The sequence below is a fragment of the Vombatus ursinus genome, unplaced genomic scaffold (assembly GCF_900497805.2).
Source record: "Vombatus ursinus unplaced genomic scaffold, bare-nosed wombat genome assembly UNPS02009205.1, whole genome shotgun sequence".
Taxonomy (NCBI): Eukaryota; Metazoa; Chordata; class Mammalia; order Diprotodontia; family Vombatidae; genus Vombatus; species Vombatus ursinus.
In genome coordinates this window covers 5,517,406-5,534,234 of record NW_020948983.1, presented here as the reverse complement: position 1 = coordinate 5,534,234, position 16,829 = coordinate 5,517,406, and the positions used below count along the sequence as shown (strand labels likewise).

General features: G+C 34.8%; 1 protein-coding gene across 4 annotated transcripts in view; it reads left to right on the top strand.

Annotated features, from left to right (window-relative positions):
• The window catches only part of ATRNL1 (attractin like 1), a 1,209,934-nt gene that overhangs the window by 298,813 nt on the left and 894,292 nt on the right, over positions 1-16,829 (top strand). For all 4 annotated transcript variants that reach the window (XM_027852049.1, XM_027852052.1, XM_027852050.1 and 1 more), the window contains one exon: positions 1,148-1,285. In XM_027852049.1, coding sequence (XP_027707850.1) covers positions 1,148-1,285 — 138 coding nt within the window. The remainder of the gene's footprint in view (positions 1-1,147; positions 1,286-16,829) is intronic.

Genomic DNA, 16,829 nt, shown 5'->3' with positions numbered 1-16,829 from the left:
GAATCAGAATCTGGCCTCAGACACAATAGCTATGTGACCTAGGCAAGTCACTGAATCCTGTTTGCCTCAGTTTCCTCAACTGTAAAATAAACTGGAGAAGGAATGGCAAACCACTCCAGTATCTTTACCAAGAAAACCCCAAATGGGGTCATGAAGAGTTGGACATAACTATAAAAGTACTGAATAACAACAATATGATAGGCACTTTGCAAAATGCTGAAATATAAAAGTATCTTTTGTGATCAATCACATGATATTCAAAGAATATTGTTAAGATTTCAGGCAAATATTGAAAATGAATTTGTCCAACACCAAGTAAACATTTATCTTAACCAAAAAATACAAATTTAATCATTTTTAACAGTATTGTATTTCATGCTACCAAATTGTATGTCCTGATTTTTAAAACATTTATTACTATTATATAAGTGCAAATCACAATCATTTAACAAAATTATATTCCATATTATTACAGTGAACATTTATAGCAGTTGTATTTATATGAATTATTTAGGATGAATTCATAGTAGTTTTCTGTCTTCAGTTATAATTTTTATATTTTTGGTTTCTTTTTTTTTTTCAGACCAAAGACAAGGTTTATTAGAACATCTGTCATATTGGACAGATTCTTAAGGAGTCTGAACATTAGTAAGCTATTGACTAGATTTTAAGAATCTGACCAGTAGATAGATTTTAAGAATCTAAGCATCTTAATGGAGACAAGATGGACCTTATATACAGAAAGACTATGGAGTCTAAACATTAGTAAGCTGTTGGCTAGATTATAAGAATCCGAGCAGTGACTAGATTGTAAGAATCTAAGCTAATTTTCAGTTTCGAAGTCTTGCATTTTGGAGGACATAAGGCACTAAACATGAAATGAGTTTTGTGTATTTTTTTGATAAATACTTTTAGGAATATGAAGAATCCAGGCAGAAAATGGAATTTAAATCAGAGACCTAAAAGTGACATTTTAGAAATGCTGTTTCAACTTAACTTTATTATTTAGATTTTTAAAATCAACCCATAATATCACTCATTCAAAATTCATTAAATGTGTAATATATTCATTAAATGCCTAATAATTTTATGCTTCCAAAAGAATTTTGAAAGAAATATTTGTAATTATGTATGTTGTTCTCTCCAGCTTGCCAATGTAATGGACACAGCACTTGCATCAACAATAATGTGTGTGAGCAGTGTAAAAATCTTACTACAGGGAAACAGTGTCAGGACTGTATGCCAGGATACTATGGAGATCCAACCAATGGAGGACAATGTACAGGTAAGATTGTTTTTTCTCCTAGGATAGTTTAATTTTATCTCAAAGTAGACATTTTCTCAATTGAGAAAGATACAAATTCAATACCATTTTTTTTTTTACCACTAGCCTCTAAATTTCCAGCTGTTTTCTCAATTTGCTTCTGTAGTTGGGGTATACCAGAATTTCCCAAACTTATTTGGCCTACCACCTCTTTTTAAAAACAATTATTCAGCGTCCCACTAGTAACCTACTTTCTTTAACTCTTTAATGTTTTTTTTAAATTTGCATAATTTCAAAAGTATATAAAATATTTTTAAATGACACATCTTAAATTTAGTAATTTATTGCAAATTTATGTTTTTTTCTGCATTGAAATTTTGATGATGTAATATTGCATCATGTAATTGTATAGTATCATGTTGTAAATAAGTCATTACATGCACATGTTCCTGCAGATGCATACTGGACTTACCAACAATGTGTGACAGACTCGCCTGCCAGCACTTGCTTGTTAAGACCTATTGGCTGACTTGACCACTAATTGGTTATAACTTGCATTTTGTGTGTTTATTTGGAAAATCATGTAATCACTATGACCTTAACTCAGTTACACAACAGATGAAAAATGTACAAACAGTTTTTCAAAATTTTCTTCTCTTCTCTTCTTTCCTTTTTTTTTTTTTTTACAATAGAGCAATTCAGTATTGTTTAATGTGTACATTGGCTACAAAATACATATAAAGGGTCTGTTACACAGCTGGTGATTTCTAAAAGTTGTGTTCATTTTTAAAATTCTGATACTATTACAATCATGAAGCTGAACCTAATTTAAGACTTAGGTTTTTCACTGAAGTAGTTAATCCAGCAAGTCTCTCTAGGCCAACCTGAGAGGGATGTGTCCTTTCCCATTTTCTCCAAAGTAGTTTTGTTCAATTCTTCTACAGAAAGCAAGGAGGTTGCTGTAATCTTTCACCTATACATACACACACACACACACACACACACACACACACACACACACATATAGTTTTTTAGGCAATTGGGGTTAAGTGACTTGCCCAGGGTCACACAGCTAGTGTCAAGTATTTGGTCTGAGGCCATATTTGAACTCGGGTCCTCCTGACTTCAGGGCCAGTGCTCTATCCACTGCACCACCTACCTGCCCTTTCTCTTCTTTCCTTATGCTTCCACTGTCCCCTTATTTTTATTTAATACCCCCCCAATTGCACCCGAGGCTACTATTGCCCCCCTGGATCATTCCAGCACTCTCTAGGAGGCAGTATTGCCTACTTTGAGAATCTGTAGTGCTATACCAACAACTGCTTAAATAATGTTTAAGTCCATACTTTAAAAAAAAGTCCATATGTATTGAAAAATAATAAGGTTTACTATCTAAATAATATTATCTTAGGACATTTGGAAGTTATTAGGATTGTTTGCTTTAGGATATCTTATATTGTTTGCATTGAAAATAGTTTGCAATGTTTTATTTTGTCAGAACACTTTATTTGAGTCATGTAGAGATTTTGAGAGGTAAAAAATGTCATATTTATTTTCATAGTGAAATTATTCTTACAACTGGTTGTTTACTGTTTTCATTAAAAATGATTCATGTTAGGACTCCAAATGTTAGCATTTTTCTATCTAGTATATCATTTTTTGCTTTGTAACCTGAATATGTGCTCATAACTTTTTTTTTTAAATAAGAAAAAGGATGAAAATATTTTCTTTATGTTTTTTGATTATAAACATTCTGGATGTTGTGCAACTAGGGATAAATTTTCTGCTTATTGTTACATGTATTCTGATTATATCTTTTAAAACTGGAGACTATGTATATAATGTGTACATTATGCGTATATCTACATACATATGTATATGTGTGTGTATATATACATATATATTATATATATAAAGAGAGTAAGTGAAGTTATATGTGGCAACATATAAGTAAGACTATTTTTTTAAATAATTATTTCTAACATAAAATTGTCAGAAACCACAAAATAATTATTTTTTTTGTAAAAAAGTTGCAATGAATTATGTAGGAAAATTCTGTATTTTGATTTTGGAATAGTAATATTTCATTATATTAGGCACAATTTGTTCAGCCATTCTTCAGCTGATGGGCACATAATATGGCTACCATAAACAGTACTGTTAGGAATATTTTGGTGTTTCTTTTTCTGTATTTGACATTGGTGTTGGTGTTCAGTATTGGGATCATTGGGGTATGTAGATGTCACAGTGAATAAAAACTAGGTCTAGAGTCAGGAGGATCTGAGTTCAAATCCAGCCTCATGTGCATGTGAGCTACAGCACCCTGGGCAACTCACTTAACCCTGTTTGCCTCAGTTTCCTCATCTATAAAATGAGCTGGAGAAGGAAATGGCAAACCACTTCAGTGTCTTTGCCAAGAAACCCCCCCAAAGGGGGTCACAAAGAGTCAGACATGATTGAAACAACTAGACAACAACAATAACAAAAGTGGGGTCATACTGCATGAAAAGATATGAACTAATTATTAACTTTTCTCAAGTGTTTCCAAATTGTCTTTAGGAAAAAAGTATTTTTATAGTTTTATCAATAGCTTATTTGTATTCCTGTCTTCCCAAAGACTCTTTCACCATTTTTCTCTATTTCAATTTTTTGTCAGTTTTAGATGATACCTTATTGATGATTTAATTTACATTTCTCTTATTTTGGACATGTTTTCATATAAATATTAATAGTTTGCATTTATTATTTTGAAAATTATCCATATTCTTAAAAGTGCATAGCTAATTGAGATTCATTTTAAATCTAATAAATTTAAGTCACTTCCCTGTAGATGTTTGCTAGACTTTTATCAGAGATGTTCGATTGAAAAAAATTTTCCTATTTCTTAAGTTTTCTTGTTCTGTCAAAAACCTGGGTATCTTTTGAAGACACTTCATCCATGGTCAAACTCTCCTGTATTGCATTACTCTTATCTTATGCATCCCCAAAAGCATTGCAACAGTAAGAGTCGCATACTTCTTTTTCTTTACTCCTACTTCTAGATTGTACCTTTGTACCATTACTCAGCAACTTTTTGTCTTTTGAGGTTAATTCCATTTTACTTTATTCCCCAATTCAACTCGGTTTGCAGTCATTTGCCAATCTCCAGGTTATTTTACTTTGTTTCTCAATAGTGCTCCTTTTCCCTTCAATCACTACCCTTATATCTGGGGATACAAGCTACATTTTGATGTCCTCTTCAGCACCTTGGTCTTCTAGTTAATAGGTTTCCTGAAATTCCATGACTTCATTTAATCCCCACTCCATATGGAGAAGATCATAAGCCTTCATCTATTCATCACTCATCTCTGTTTCACCTCCATACTTTAGAAATTTGAAAATTGCCCCTCTGACCACAGCCTTGTAGCCTTTAAACTCTTTTACTTCATCCTTCCTAAATTCTCATCATGATGGCTGCTCTCTCCACTCTCCTCTTTTCTCAAAGTCTATTATCCTTCTTCTGGTTTCTTTTCTCTATCTTTACTAGGGCTGTATGTTTGAACACTTCGAATGCACACTGTTAACTACCACTGAAGCTCTTGCTCCCTTATTGATAGTCACACCTGACCAAATCCTGGCCCTGATTCTCTTGATCTATCTTCTCTATTTCTGAGTGCTCTTTTAGAGTCACATATTCATATCAATTGGTTTTGCTATAAGTTTATGTTAACTCAATAAGGCCCTGAAAGCTACACAGCAATGCCATTCTTCTCACCTTATTTGCTGTCATATTCTGTATTGAAGTGATTCCAAATCTTTCTCCTCAGACTTTCTATAGCACTTCTTTCTGCCCTTGTTTGACCAAAAGACTATTTCTCCTACTTTACTGAAAATGTAGAAGTCATCTGTTACTAGCTCTCTTCTCTTCTCCCATACTTCACACCACAAAAACTTTTCATTATCCCCCAGTATCTTCTTTACACTAATCTCTGATGATGGACTGGGCCTTCTCTCTGCTAAAGTAAACCCCTACACTTGTATGGTTCTTTTACACCATTGCCCCTCAATTACTTCCCATCTTTCTTATTTTCAATCTCTTCTTATCCACTTCCTCCTACAAAATATGGCCAAATCTCCCCAAATTAAAAAAAAACAACAAAAAAATCTTTACTTAACCTTCTAATTCCCTCAAGTCATAATCCTATGTCTTTTCTTCATTTCATGGTCAAGCTCTACAAAGAACTATCTACACTTATAGATGTCTTCCTCTCTTATTAACTTATCTCTCAGTAATTTATAGTCTGGTTTCTAACTCTTTCCCTTGGCTTAATTTTTTTTTCTCCAGAGTTAGCAGTGATTTCTTAAATGCTTTTTGAGCATTTAAATGACCTTTTCTTCTCCTCATCTTTTGGAGAGAGTCACTTAATCTGTCTATGTCTATTTCTTTATCAGTAAATGGGGATAACAGCACCAAACTCACATATTTGCTTTATATAAGTGCTTTACAAACCTCAAAGTGCTATATTAATGTCAGATATTATTATTGTCATTATTTTTATTATTTATCTCTCTGTGGCTTTTGACACTGTAGACTAACTCCACCCTCTTCCTAGTCACTCTTTTTCACCCTTGGCACTGCTCTCTCTTAGTTTTGATCCTAACCTGCCTGATCATTCTTCAGTTTCCTTTGCTAGGTCACCACCTTTTTCCTATTCTCTGAGTATGAATATCCTCCAAGGCTATTAAACCTCTAAATAACACACAGTCTTTATATTTGTTATGTTTTCATTTTACTGTGGACTTTAACAGCTTGTTGCCCCTTTATTTCCTAATTAATACTTGGTTCCCTAAATTTATCTATCGTCTTTCTAGCCATACCTACCTCTTTCTAGTTTGTCATCTCTAACAAAACATCCATAACCCCTCAGATATGATGACCATTGAGGAATCCTTTTTGTTCTTCCTTCTTAGTTTCAGGCTAAGCTGTAGGTTGACTCATCTCAACATTTTGACATCTAAAGTATGGATAATTTATTTTTATGCCAAAATATATTTTAAGATGTCTATTAAGATTTGGAAGTCTGGGTAAGTTCAGACGACTTCTATTTGAATGATTTATTATTGGCATGATTGTCTTCAACTGCTCTTTTAACTCCAATGCAGTAAAAGTACATTGCTATGAATAAAAGGCCCACAGCTTACAATTTATGCACAAGACAATAAAAAGCTTTATTTTGTTCACTTTTACAAGTTATGACATAAAGAAGCATTGGTTTTCCCCTCCATGGGGCAAACAAAGCTTTTCAATACTAGCTACTTTCACCAATATTTTTAGTATGCAAAAGGCATGTAGTCATGCTGGATTTATAATTGACCTGCTACTTTTGGAGCATTTTGTTATGTTCCAGGGGATGAGACAGGGACTTTATTGGCCATGAGTACACTACTGGGCTAGCATAAGTATTGGAGTAGAAGAAAACAAAACATGGGGGTGAATATGACTTCTGCTGAGAGGGAAAGCACAGGGTTCTCCTCTTTATGTCCCTGAAGTATAACTCTGTGCTATTAAGGCAAGTAATTGCAGTTGTCATGGTGGTAATGAGACCTACATCTCAGAATATGTATGATGGAGCAAGAAGTAGTTATTGGAGAAGTGAAATGAATGACAGACAGACAGACACATACCAGTGCATATGGATTAGATTGTGTGTGTGTGTGTGTAAAATGGATAATTAAATATTGGAGTGAATATAAGTAAAGTGAATGTGGATACTTTATTCAGTGGAAGGGCATGAGAAAAAAGTCATGCAAGTGGGGAATCCTTGGAGCCGATTCTGTCTTGGGTGCTTGTTGAATAGGTTCTATGGCCAGACCAAGGCAGGTAGCTACTTGAGAAGTTGACTGGAGAGGTGTGGCCTTAGGTTATTGTTTCTTTTCTTATGTGTCAATTATCTATATTCTGAGGACTATAACGATGATCTGGTATATGTAAATAATCTGTTTTGTACTTATCTGAACTTCACTTGTCTCCATAGCTGAAAGGAAATATCTTGGGGGAGATGTCAGAGCAATAGTTTGAATATGAGTACATTTGACAACAAGTGGGAAGTTTGTGAGAATGTATGTGAATCAGTAACAATATACCAATAAGCTTATATTTCCACAAATCTAAACCACCACAAATACTATAGATTGTAATTTTGTTACTAATTTTTGTTGAAAATGAATAGAACACAAAACATGTATGCATTTTGTGTGCTATAGCTAATGAGCAGCATTTGTTAAAATGTTAAATTATCTAACAATATGTAATTAAAATTATTAACCATCTTTCTATTATGTTTATTAATGAAAACAGCTTATCACGATGATGTATTCTGGGCTACCCAGTCTTCCTGAGGCTTTTTTCACTGCTATATAACTGCTATAGAAAAATGTTTACTTAAGGATCAGGAGATTTTAATGGTTAGGTTATATTATATGATAAAGGGTAGTTTATGTTATCTGATATTTATTTTCTCTGGATTATATCCTTACTACCACATTTTTACTTCTTAGCACCCGTAATTCTTCACCAATGTATTAATACCAGGAAACATTAAAAAGTTTCGCTACTATTTTTATATCAGCAAGAATATGAGTAGGTACATGAATGGAAAGAAGAAAAAACTTAAAAGAAGAATGGTATTTTCTGCTTTATCAGTGATTCTTCTGGCATCCCTTTGCCTTCTAGAGATGACACTTTACCCACAGGATGAACTCTAGATCAACAATTCAGTGTGTAGTCTTAGATTGCAAAATTACACATCTAGTAAGCTGAGGCACAATGAACTAAAATAGTGTTCAAGAGAATGAGAAGATTAATATCTCCCTTTATTGACAGTTGCACATTTTCTGGTGGTTTATGAAGCTTTAAATAATTCTTAATAGTTCCCTTGTTTCTTGAAGTTGATAAAATGTCCTTTTGTTGTCTATAGGGAGGCTATGGCAGTGTGATATATGAACATCATTTTTATTCTTTAGGGATACATTTGCTATCTAACCAAATAAGTACTGTGTCACCTCTGGTGAATTATATTTAATGTAATATTGGCTAAAATCAATTTGTAAGTCTTGTAAAATGATAAATTTTACCACTTGTTTCCTCATTCCCAGTTGTAGTAAATAGAGGGGGAGTTCATTTTTTATTAGTAGATGCTTTTTTTCCTTCCTTAAAGAATATCTATCTTCTATAATTATGTTTTAAAAAAATGCTTTTTATATGTGCTTGAGGTTTGGTTTTATTGTGATTTCTTGTTAGATTGGAACTTTTAAAAATTGCTATGAACTTTATAGAAGCTATTGCCTAAATATCTTTTGGGAATCTCTTCATATTGATTGTTTATGTTCTAGAACTTCCAGAGCATTAGTATTAACAATATTTTGTTTTCCATTAACAGAGGGTTCATGCTATATCTGTCTTTAGTCTGTGTTTTACTGTGGCTTTTTCCTCTATACTATTAATAGCCATAGGATTAAGTCTATTTGGAAAACAAATTCTGTTGGAAGTACTATTTCTGTCATATCATCTGCTGCCTGATTAAATAATATGATTAATTACATTTAATCTTCTTTGAGGTTTTCTAAGACTATTAGATTGGACCAGAGTGGTCACATGAAGGTGATCAGGACAATCATTAGACCTTGGTTGTGAAATTCCTTCCTGAGGAAAATTGGGAAGGCCTTAAAGGAGGAACACAAACTAGTTTGGGCCAGGTCAAAAACCAGTCTCTTTAACAAATACAAGAGGCAGAGATGAGAGGCAAAATTTAGAAGTCAGAGTGAAAGTTTCACTTCAAGAATGCCAGTCCACAGAGCAGAATACAAACAACTAGAGCTCTGGTTAAAAGGTTATTGTGTCTAATTCCTTCATCTTTCTAGTGCTGTTCTGGAGGGCGAGGGGGAATGTTTCCTCCTTTGCCCTGCATAGTCAGGACTTCTCTGTACCCCCATGCTTTTTGAGAGTTATGAGGATACATAACAGCCCAGAAACTTATGAAAGCATTGTGTACATCACAGAACAGTTACTAAATGTGGGTGTTACTATTATGTTAAAGGACTAAGAGTTTTCTTAAGGTTCTGTTTCAAGTGAATTTTTTCTACACAGTTTTTTTTCTAGAATTTGGTCTTATTAATATGCAGTATTCTAAAAATAATATTCTTTATTATTATATTTATTATTATTATATAGTCATTTCCATATTTTTGTAGGATTCCTTTATCACATAAATACATTGAGATAAACAGGCAATGTGTGAAACATCCTTTTTAAAACCAAGTGAACAAATTCTTTAAATAAAAATGAGAAGAATTTTAAATTCATTTTTCATGCAGTTGCCAAAACTATCTTGCTAATACACAAATTAAATTATATTATTCTTTCTACCCCATGTTCCAAACGAAAACAAAACCCAAAAACTTCAGCGGCATTCTCTGTTTTCTCTAGGATACTATATACTACATATTCCTTGTCCTGGCATTCAAGGCTTTCCATAGTTTGGACCTAACCTATATTTCCAGTCCTATTTCATATTATTCTACTATAGATACTCTACATCTCACTCCAACTGAACTACTATCTATTCCCCACACTCAAAGATCATTAAACTTTCCACTGTGTATTTTCCAAGAATGTATTTCTTCCCCATCTGTACCTTTTAGAACTATTTTCTTCCTTCAAAGATCAGCTCAAATACCACCTTCTTTGTGTAGCTTTCCTTAATATTCCCAGGTGAAAGTGTTGTCTCCTTGTTCAGATTTTTCTAGAATATTTTGTTTGGATCTTTCCCTTCCTACCTTATATTACACTAATTTGCATACTTGTTATCTCCTCCACCATTACCCCAACTCTTTTTTTTTAGCCAAAGACAAGGTTTATTAAAGATTTGCTATATTGGTCAGATGCTTAAGGAATCTGAACATTTGTGACCCTCATAATGACAAGCAGGCTAGTGTGAATCTAATCCATTGGCTAGATTTTAAGAATTGGACCGCCCCTCCCCCCAACTCTTGAAGTATGGTATATACTCTTCAGTTCTGATCATTTTTCTCTTTTTCTTCAGTGTTTAACAATATCTTTCTTCTGTTATTTAATTTGTGGCAACTGTCTTACACTTATTTTGCTGGATTGTTTCATTGAACTTTCCAATGTCACTAATTTGGAACTAGAACACTTATAAACTTGATTTTTTAAAATGTTGGTAAGATTGCAAAAAAAAGGAATTATCTTTATACCATTCATTCATTCAACAACAACTTATTAAATGCTAATGTAATAACAATAGCTAGCACTTATATACTGTCTACTATATGTCTGACACTTCCATGGGAGGTAAGTACTATTACTATTCTTATTTTACAGTTGAGGAAACTGAGACAAACAGGGGTTGATTGACTTGCTGGAGGTCACACAGCTAATCAATGGTGGAGGCCATATTTGAACTCAGATCTTCCTGATTTCAGGCCAAGTGGCTCTATCCACTGTACCACCTAGATGCCTATAAATGCTTAGCATGTGCAAAATAGTGTATGGGTACTGTTGGGAAAGACAAAGATAATTAGGACATGGTCTTTGGTTCACTGAAGCTTACAGTTTAGGAGAAGAGATTCAATTGACTTTACTACTTCAAGGATCAGTGAGGTGGGGTATTTTGTTTGTTTGCTTGCTTGTTCGTTTGTTTTGGTGCTAATATTTCCTTCACTGACCACATATCATAACCCTTCCATAATTTAGTAGGTGGTATTTGATAGTTGCTGTGGCTGAGAAATTCATTACCCTGTCCCATACAAGGTGATGAGCCTCTCCAAAATTGGCTAGGTTAGTCTTGTATAGCACTTGTTTTTTATCAGGCCTGTAATAGGGTCTCATGTTAAGGGATACAACACTTACACAATCAGATAACACTAAACAATAATTTGCTATACAATGTGAAAGAAAAATCTAAGTGTTATGTAGGACCCAAGGCTAGAAAGCTCATCTCTAACTGAGTAGACTAGAAAGGACTTAATGAAAGGATGTGGTATATGAACTGGGTTTAAAGAATGGGTAGGATTTTTAAAGGTGAATTTTGGGTCCATTCTAGGTATAGTCAGTCAGTCAGAATTTATTAAGTACCTGCACTGTGCCAGGCACTGTGCTAAGTGGGAGATACAAAGAAAGGCAAAGGACAGTCACTACTCCTGAGGAGCTCATAGGGAATGGCACAGTGATTTATAGCAATTCTATGACTTCTCATCTTTACAGCTCAGACCCTGATTTTATATTTGATAAATCTTTCCATAGCAGACTTGCCCAGAAATTTATGATTGCCTGCCACAGACAATCATGTATGAATAGCTCTCAAGATCATTAAAGAACGGCATCTTTGACTCCCTGAGGGGTCAGTTTCCTTCTCCCTGATATGATAAATTTAGTAGGATTAATTTTTAATAATATATGCTAATGGAGCAGTGTTACAGATAATCTAAAGTTGAGGACAATGCATAATCATTTAGCTTCGGGGTGTATTTGGTAGTCCTTTAGCTAGTATGTTTATTTTTTCTTTTAATTGAATTAATATTAAAATAAGTTTGAATTCCCTAAAGACCGTCAAATACTTTGAGGTTGAAGGAGAAACCATCCTGGGATTTTAAAGATTCCAAACATAATCCATTAATGGGAGAATTATAATAATGCCATTATATATAAATATTAAATATGTTCTATGACATTTTAATTAGCAGATACTGAGGCAACTGCTTTATATAAAGGCAACTGTGTAAAAATACAGATGATATGAGTATCTTCATAAATCATGCCTAGCAGACTGACCTTTAAGCAAACAAGGCTAACTTGTATGTGTCGCTGCATATCAAAAATATCTCCATTCATATTTAACTCCTACAGTTGACTATAAATAGCATTGACCTCAGGCACAAAGCTGTAGTTTTTGGATTTCCTTTTGTCTCCACCCTCCTCTGTGCACTCCTTTCTTTTTACAGGTGAAGATTGACCTGAACAACCCTAAGCCTTTTCTGATCAAGTCAATCCCTTATTCGGGACTCTTTAGTGTTGACTGCTTATTGCCCATAGGATAAAATACAAACTCTATTTTTTTCCCTCTCTGTTTAGCTTTTAAAATCTTCCACTCTGTCACTCCGGATTTTCTTTCTAAATCTGTGGTATGTTACTCTCCCTTATTGCTTTCTGACATAATGTAAGCTTTTTTGAGAGAAGGGACTTTCATTTCGGTCTTTGTCTCTTCAGCCTCTGGAACAGTGCCTGACGAATAGTCAGCACTTGATGAATGCTCATTGATTGAGGCCTTTACTCTTCTTTGTATCCCTGATGCTGAGCTCAATGCCTGGCACACAGTGGAAGCTTAATAAATACTTGTCAAATAGAACTTAATGGAAGATAGGTATAGGACCTTAAATGTCTAGGTTAGAGGAATACATTCTTTTGGCATTCAGCAGAAAGTTATTGACAATATTTTATTAGAAGAGTAGACTGATACATTTGTGAGATTGCTTAGACAATGGTTTGGTTTTTTTGTTTTTTTTTTTGGCTAGCCAATGGGATTAAGTGACTTGCCCAGGGTCACACAGCTAGTAAATGTTATGTGTCTGAGGCCAGATTTGAACTCAGGTCCTCCTGAATCCGGGGCTGGTGCTCTATCCACTGCGCCACCTTGTTGCCCCTTAGACAATGGTTTTAAGGGGGAATTTCAGACAGAGTAGAGTCAGGAAAATAATTAAAGAGACTGTTCATAGGAATTTAGGTGAAATCATATGTGAGATTGACCTTGGTTTGTTACTAGAGAAAATAAAAGGAGACAGATTTGAGCAACATTAATGGACGTTTTATTTGACAGAACTTGGCAAGTGATCAGGTATGTTGGTAAGGTCATATGGTAAAGCAGAAATTCACCAAATTAGTAAAAAGACAAGCTGTGTTTGGATCCTGTAGTTGCTACTAACTAACCCCGTAACCTTGGGCAAGTCCCACCTCAGTTTAGCATTCTTCAAAATGAGGTGATTGGACTACAGCATTAGTCTCCAAACTTTTTGATCATTTACCCATATTAGTCAGGTATAAGTGTGAGTGCCTGTTTTGGTGGTTCTGAACTATGATTTCACGGGTGAGGGAACTTTCAATGAGGAAACTCCCTCTACTAATGCAAATTTTCAATGTTTCTGCAACTTACAGTCACAGAAAATTGATGGAGACAGTGAGAAGTCAAGTAATTTACTTGAGGTCACCCAGCCAATGGGTCAGAGATGGTATTTGAACCCAGGTCGTCTGGTTGAGGACAGAACTCTGTCCACTATATCATGCTGCTTCTCAGTAAGGTTTTTTTGGTCTAATTTATTTAAAATAATGCTGACCATATTTTATCTAATTGAGCAGTTTAAATTTTTATGAACTGCCTGCAACCAAAAATATATAATTTGTTCAGGGTATTTTTATTTTTAAAATAATGACTATACCATAAAATGAATTCTACATGTACCTGAAAAGGCTGAAACATTGCCACTGTTTCCAAAGAAGCCCTATGTTTGGATTAACTCCATGGACACCAAGATAAAGCTAAAACAGTGTCTGTATTCTTAATAGTAGTGCAACAAAACACATCCAAATTTTACCTAACCTCATGGACTGGTCCCTGACTTTCTTTGGACTTCAATATCTTGACTCCTCTAATAGCTGACTTATCCTGGAACTTTTCTCAGTGCCTGGGGCCTTCTCATCCTGGAAGAGCTACACTTCCCTGGTCCACTCAGAATGGAATATCCCTCTTTAAGGTCCTCCACCCTTCTCTCACTGCTAAATACCTCCCAGAGCCTTCATTCTTTGGAAGGGCTATGACTGACTTGCTTATGTTACCCTCTGGGACCCTGTTCCTGACTTCCTCTGAACTTTAAAACCATGCTCTCACCGCAGATACCTTCATTCTTCCTCAGGCTCCCAGACCCAGCTTTGGGCTTTTTATTTCCTTTTTCTGTATTGTCTTCTTCCATTAGAATGTAAGCTGCTTGAGGTCAGGGGCTATCTTTTTGCTTTTATTTGTATCCCCAGTGCTTGGTTTACTGCCTGGCAGTGAGTGCTTAATAAGTGCTTATTTTCTTCTTACCTTCCTTAAAAAAAATAACACAGGAAAGCAAGGAGTTAAACAAGATTCTAAACACTTGTTTGGCCATAATGTGAATATACTTTGTGCTAAATTTGAATTATTAGTTAATAATTTAGCTTTTCTCCAATATTTGTGGATTCTTAAAAAGAAAAACCAAGCTATATGCCAGTTTGGAAACACTTTGCTGCATTTTTCTAATAGGGAAAAACCCCAACTAATTAGAGATGGCAGAGAAGTTAATTATATATTAGAAATGCTTAGAGGAGATGTAAGGAATCACTAACATAAACACTGTCTATATAAATATTTTATGAGCACATTAGAACACTCCATGTTTTTTAATTTAAGGACATTCTTAATTTAAGGTCTGTTTTATTTAGATAGTATTACATAACAACAGATAAAAATATTTCCCTTCATTTTGCTCACAAAGCAACAAAAATGTATGCATTTCTTTTATAAATTTTATATTATTTCTTATAGATTAACCTAGAAAAGAGATGTGGTTTAAATATCTCAAATAAAAATTTTTAGAGAAATAAGAGAAAAAGACAGTATGACATAGGAGTTAGAAAGCTGACATCAGAGTCAGTAAGCATTGAGTTCAGATCCTGCTTTGGCCACATGTTGGCTGTATAACCAATTGCTTGACTTCCACATACCCCTAGGAAATTTGAGTTTCACAGAAGGTGCCAATCATTAATGACAGAAGAAGTACCTCTTTTGGTGCTCCCTATTCTAATAAAATCACAGATTTGCCCCCTTACCCCCCCCCAAAAGCCATAGGGATAATCAGAACAATTCAGCATCCTTAGATCTGCATTTAATTTCATATTCATGGCATAGTACAAGCTGTTTTATTAAGCACTTTACCAAGTGGGAAGATGTAGGAACTAATATTTCTAGTATCCCTCATGATAAATATATCTAGTAACTATAATGTTCAGTGACAATATCAGTGTACTTTGAAAGAGATCTGAAAAAATGCATAATTGAGCATTGGCTGATAGCTTTATTGAAGCATAGTAAACCTAGAGGGGAAAATGAAATGCTTTTCTGAAACTTCATAAAGGTAGAAAGGAGAAAACCCTTTAGAAGTTGGTGTAAAATGAGAAGCTTTTTAAAAATCAGGTTGTGTTAGAATAAGTAGGAAATGACTAAACCAAACTAAGGTGATTGGAAAGCAGTAGACTTACAGAAGCGGTGATAAAAATGCAAATCTGAAATGGTTTTTGGAAACCTTTGTTAGTGATTGATACTTTTTTTTTCTTTTGCCAGAATTGCAGTTGCTATTGGTTAAAAACACGAAGATGGGGGGAGAAAACAAAACTTGAAAAGTTCTCAAGAAATGACATACTTCTATAATTCAAGGATTTGTGATTTCCTGAATATGATTTCTTCCATCTCTAGTGAAGATTGTAGCCTTAGTGATAAGGACTTAGTAGCTAGTCTTGGGGATTTGCCATGGCCAAAAATTGATCACACTGCAATGATTTCAGATGTGTCTTGTCAAATTTAGATAGGCTGGGCCTCATTACTGGGGCTATATTTGAAAGCTTGGTAGAGTACTTGGACCATACTAGCATAGCCTTCAAGAACTTGGGGACACATCCATGTCATTCTGAGGCATTGTGGCAGGGCTTTAGTGGAAGTAAAATCTTGGCACTCAATTACTCACTCTTCTTATTTTGTCCATCATTGACTGCTTTCCTGGGCCAGAAATTTATTCTCTTACCTAAATAATAGGAATCCAGGTAAATTGTATTTTTCTAAATACCAGTGGCAGGCTTCCAGAGAGCAAATACTGCTTTGGAATCTACCACTGAGAGGACCACAGGATTACCTGTACCTTTGTTGATTGACCAGTATGAGAAGTGACCCTAGCCCCAGTCCTGTATGGGGACTGGACTTGAAGGCCTCCTCACCATTGCCTCAAACCTACTTTGCTAGAGTCTATAGCTACTGTACCCTCACTCATGGAAGCAATGTTTTCCTTTAAAATATTCTCCATTGACACTGGGCCATGACTGAGGTGGATTTGCCTTTGCTAGACAAGTGTATCCCCAGAATCATAGCTTCAGACACCAGATGTTCTGCTGCCTATTGGTATCTCATCTAGATGTATGGCCTCTGGCAGACTGATATTTGACTCCATATACTGGAAATTTTCTAAACATTACTACCTATCAACATGGGATGAAACAAAAGACCTTGTACTGATTATGAATTTCTGGCACGCCCCTGGGGAGCAGACTGCCAGGTATTTGCAGATCCATGTATCTGACCCATTTTCTTCTTTGGTTTTTGAGAGATACTCTCCATAGGGCACTAGAGTTTGTGAGTCCTAGTTTAATGGCTTTCTATCGCCATCCTATGGCTATCAGAATCCTGCAGCTTCTTCTACTAATTCATATAATCCAAAATCACTAGTGAAC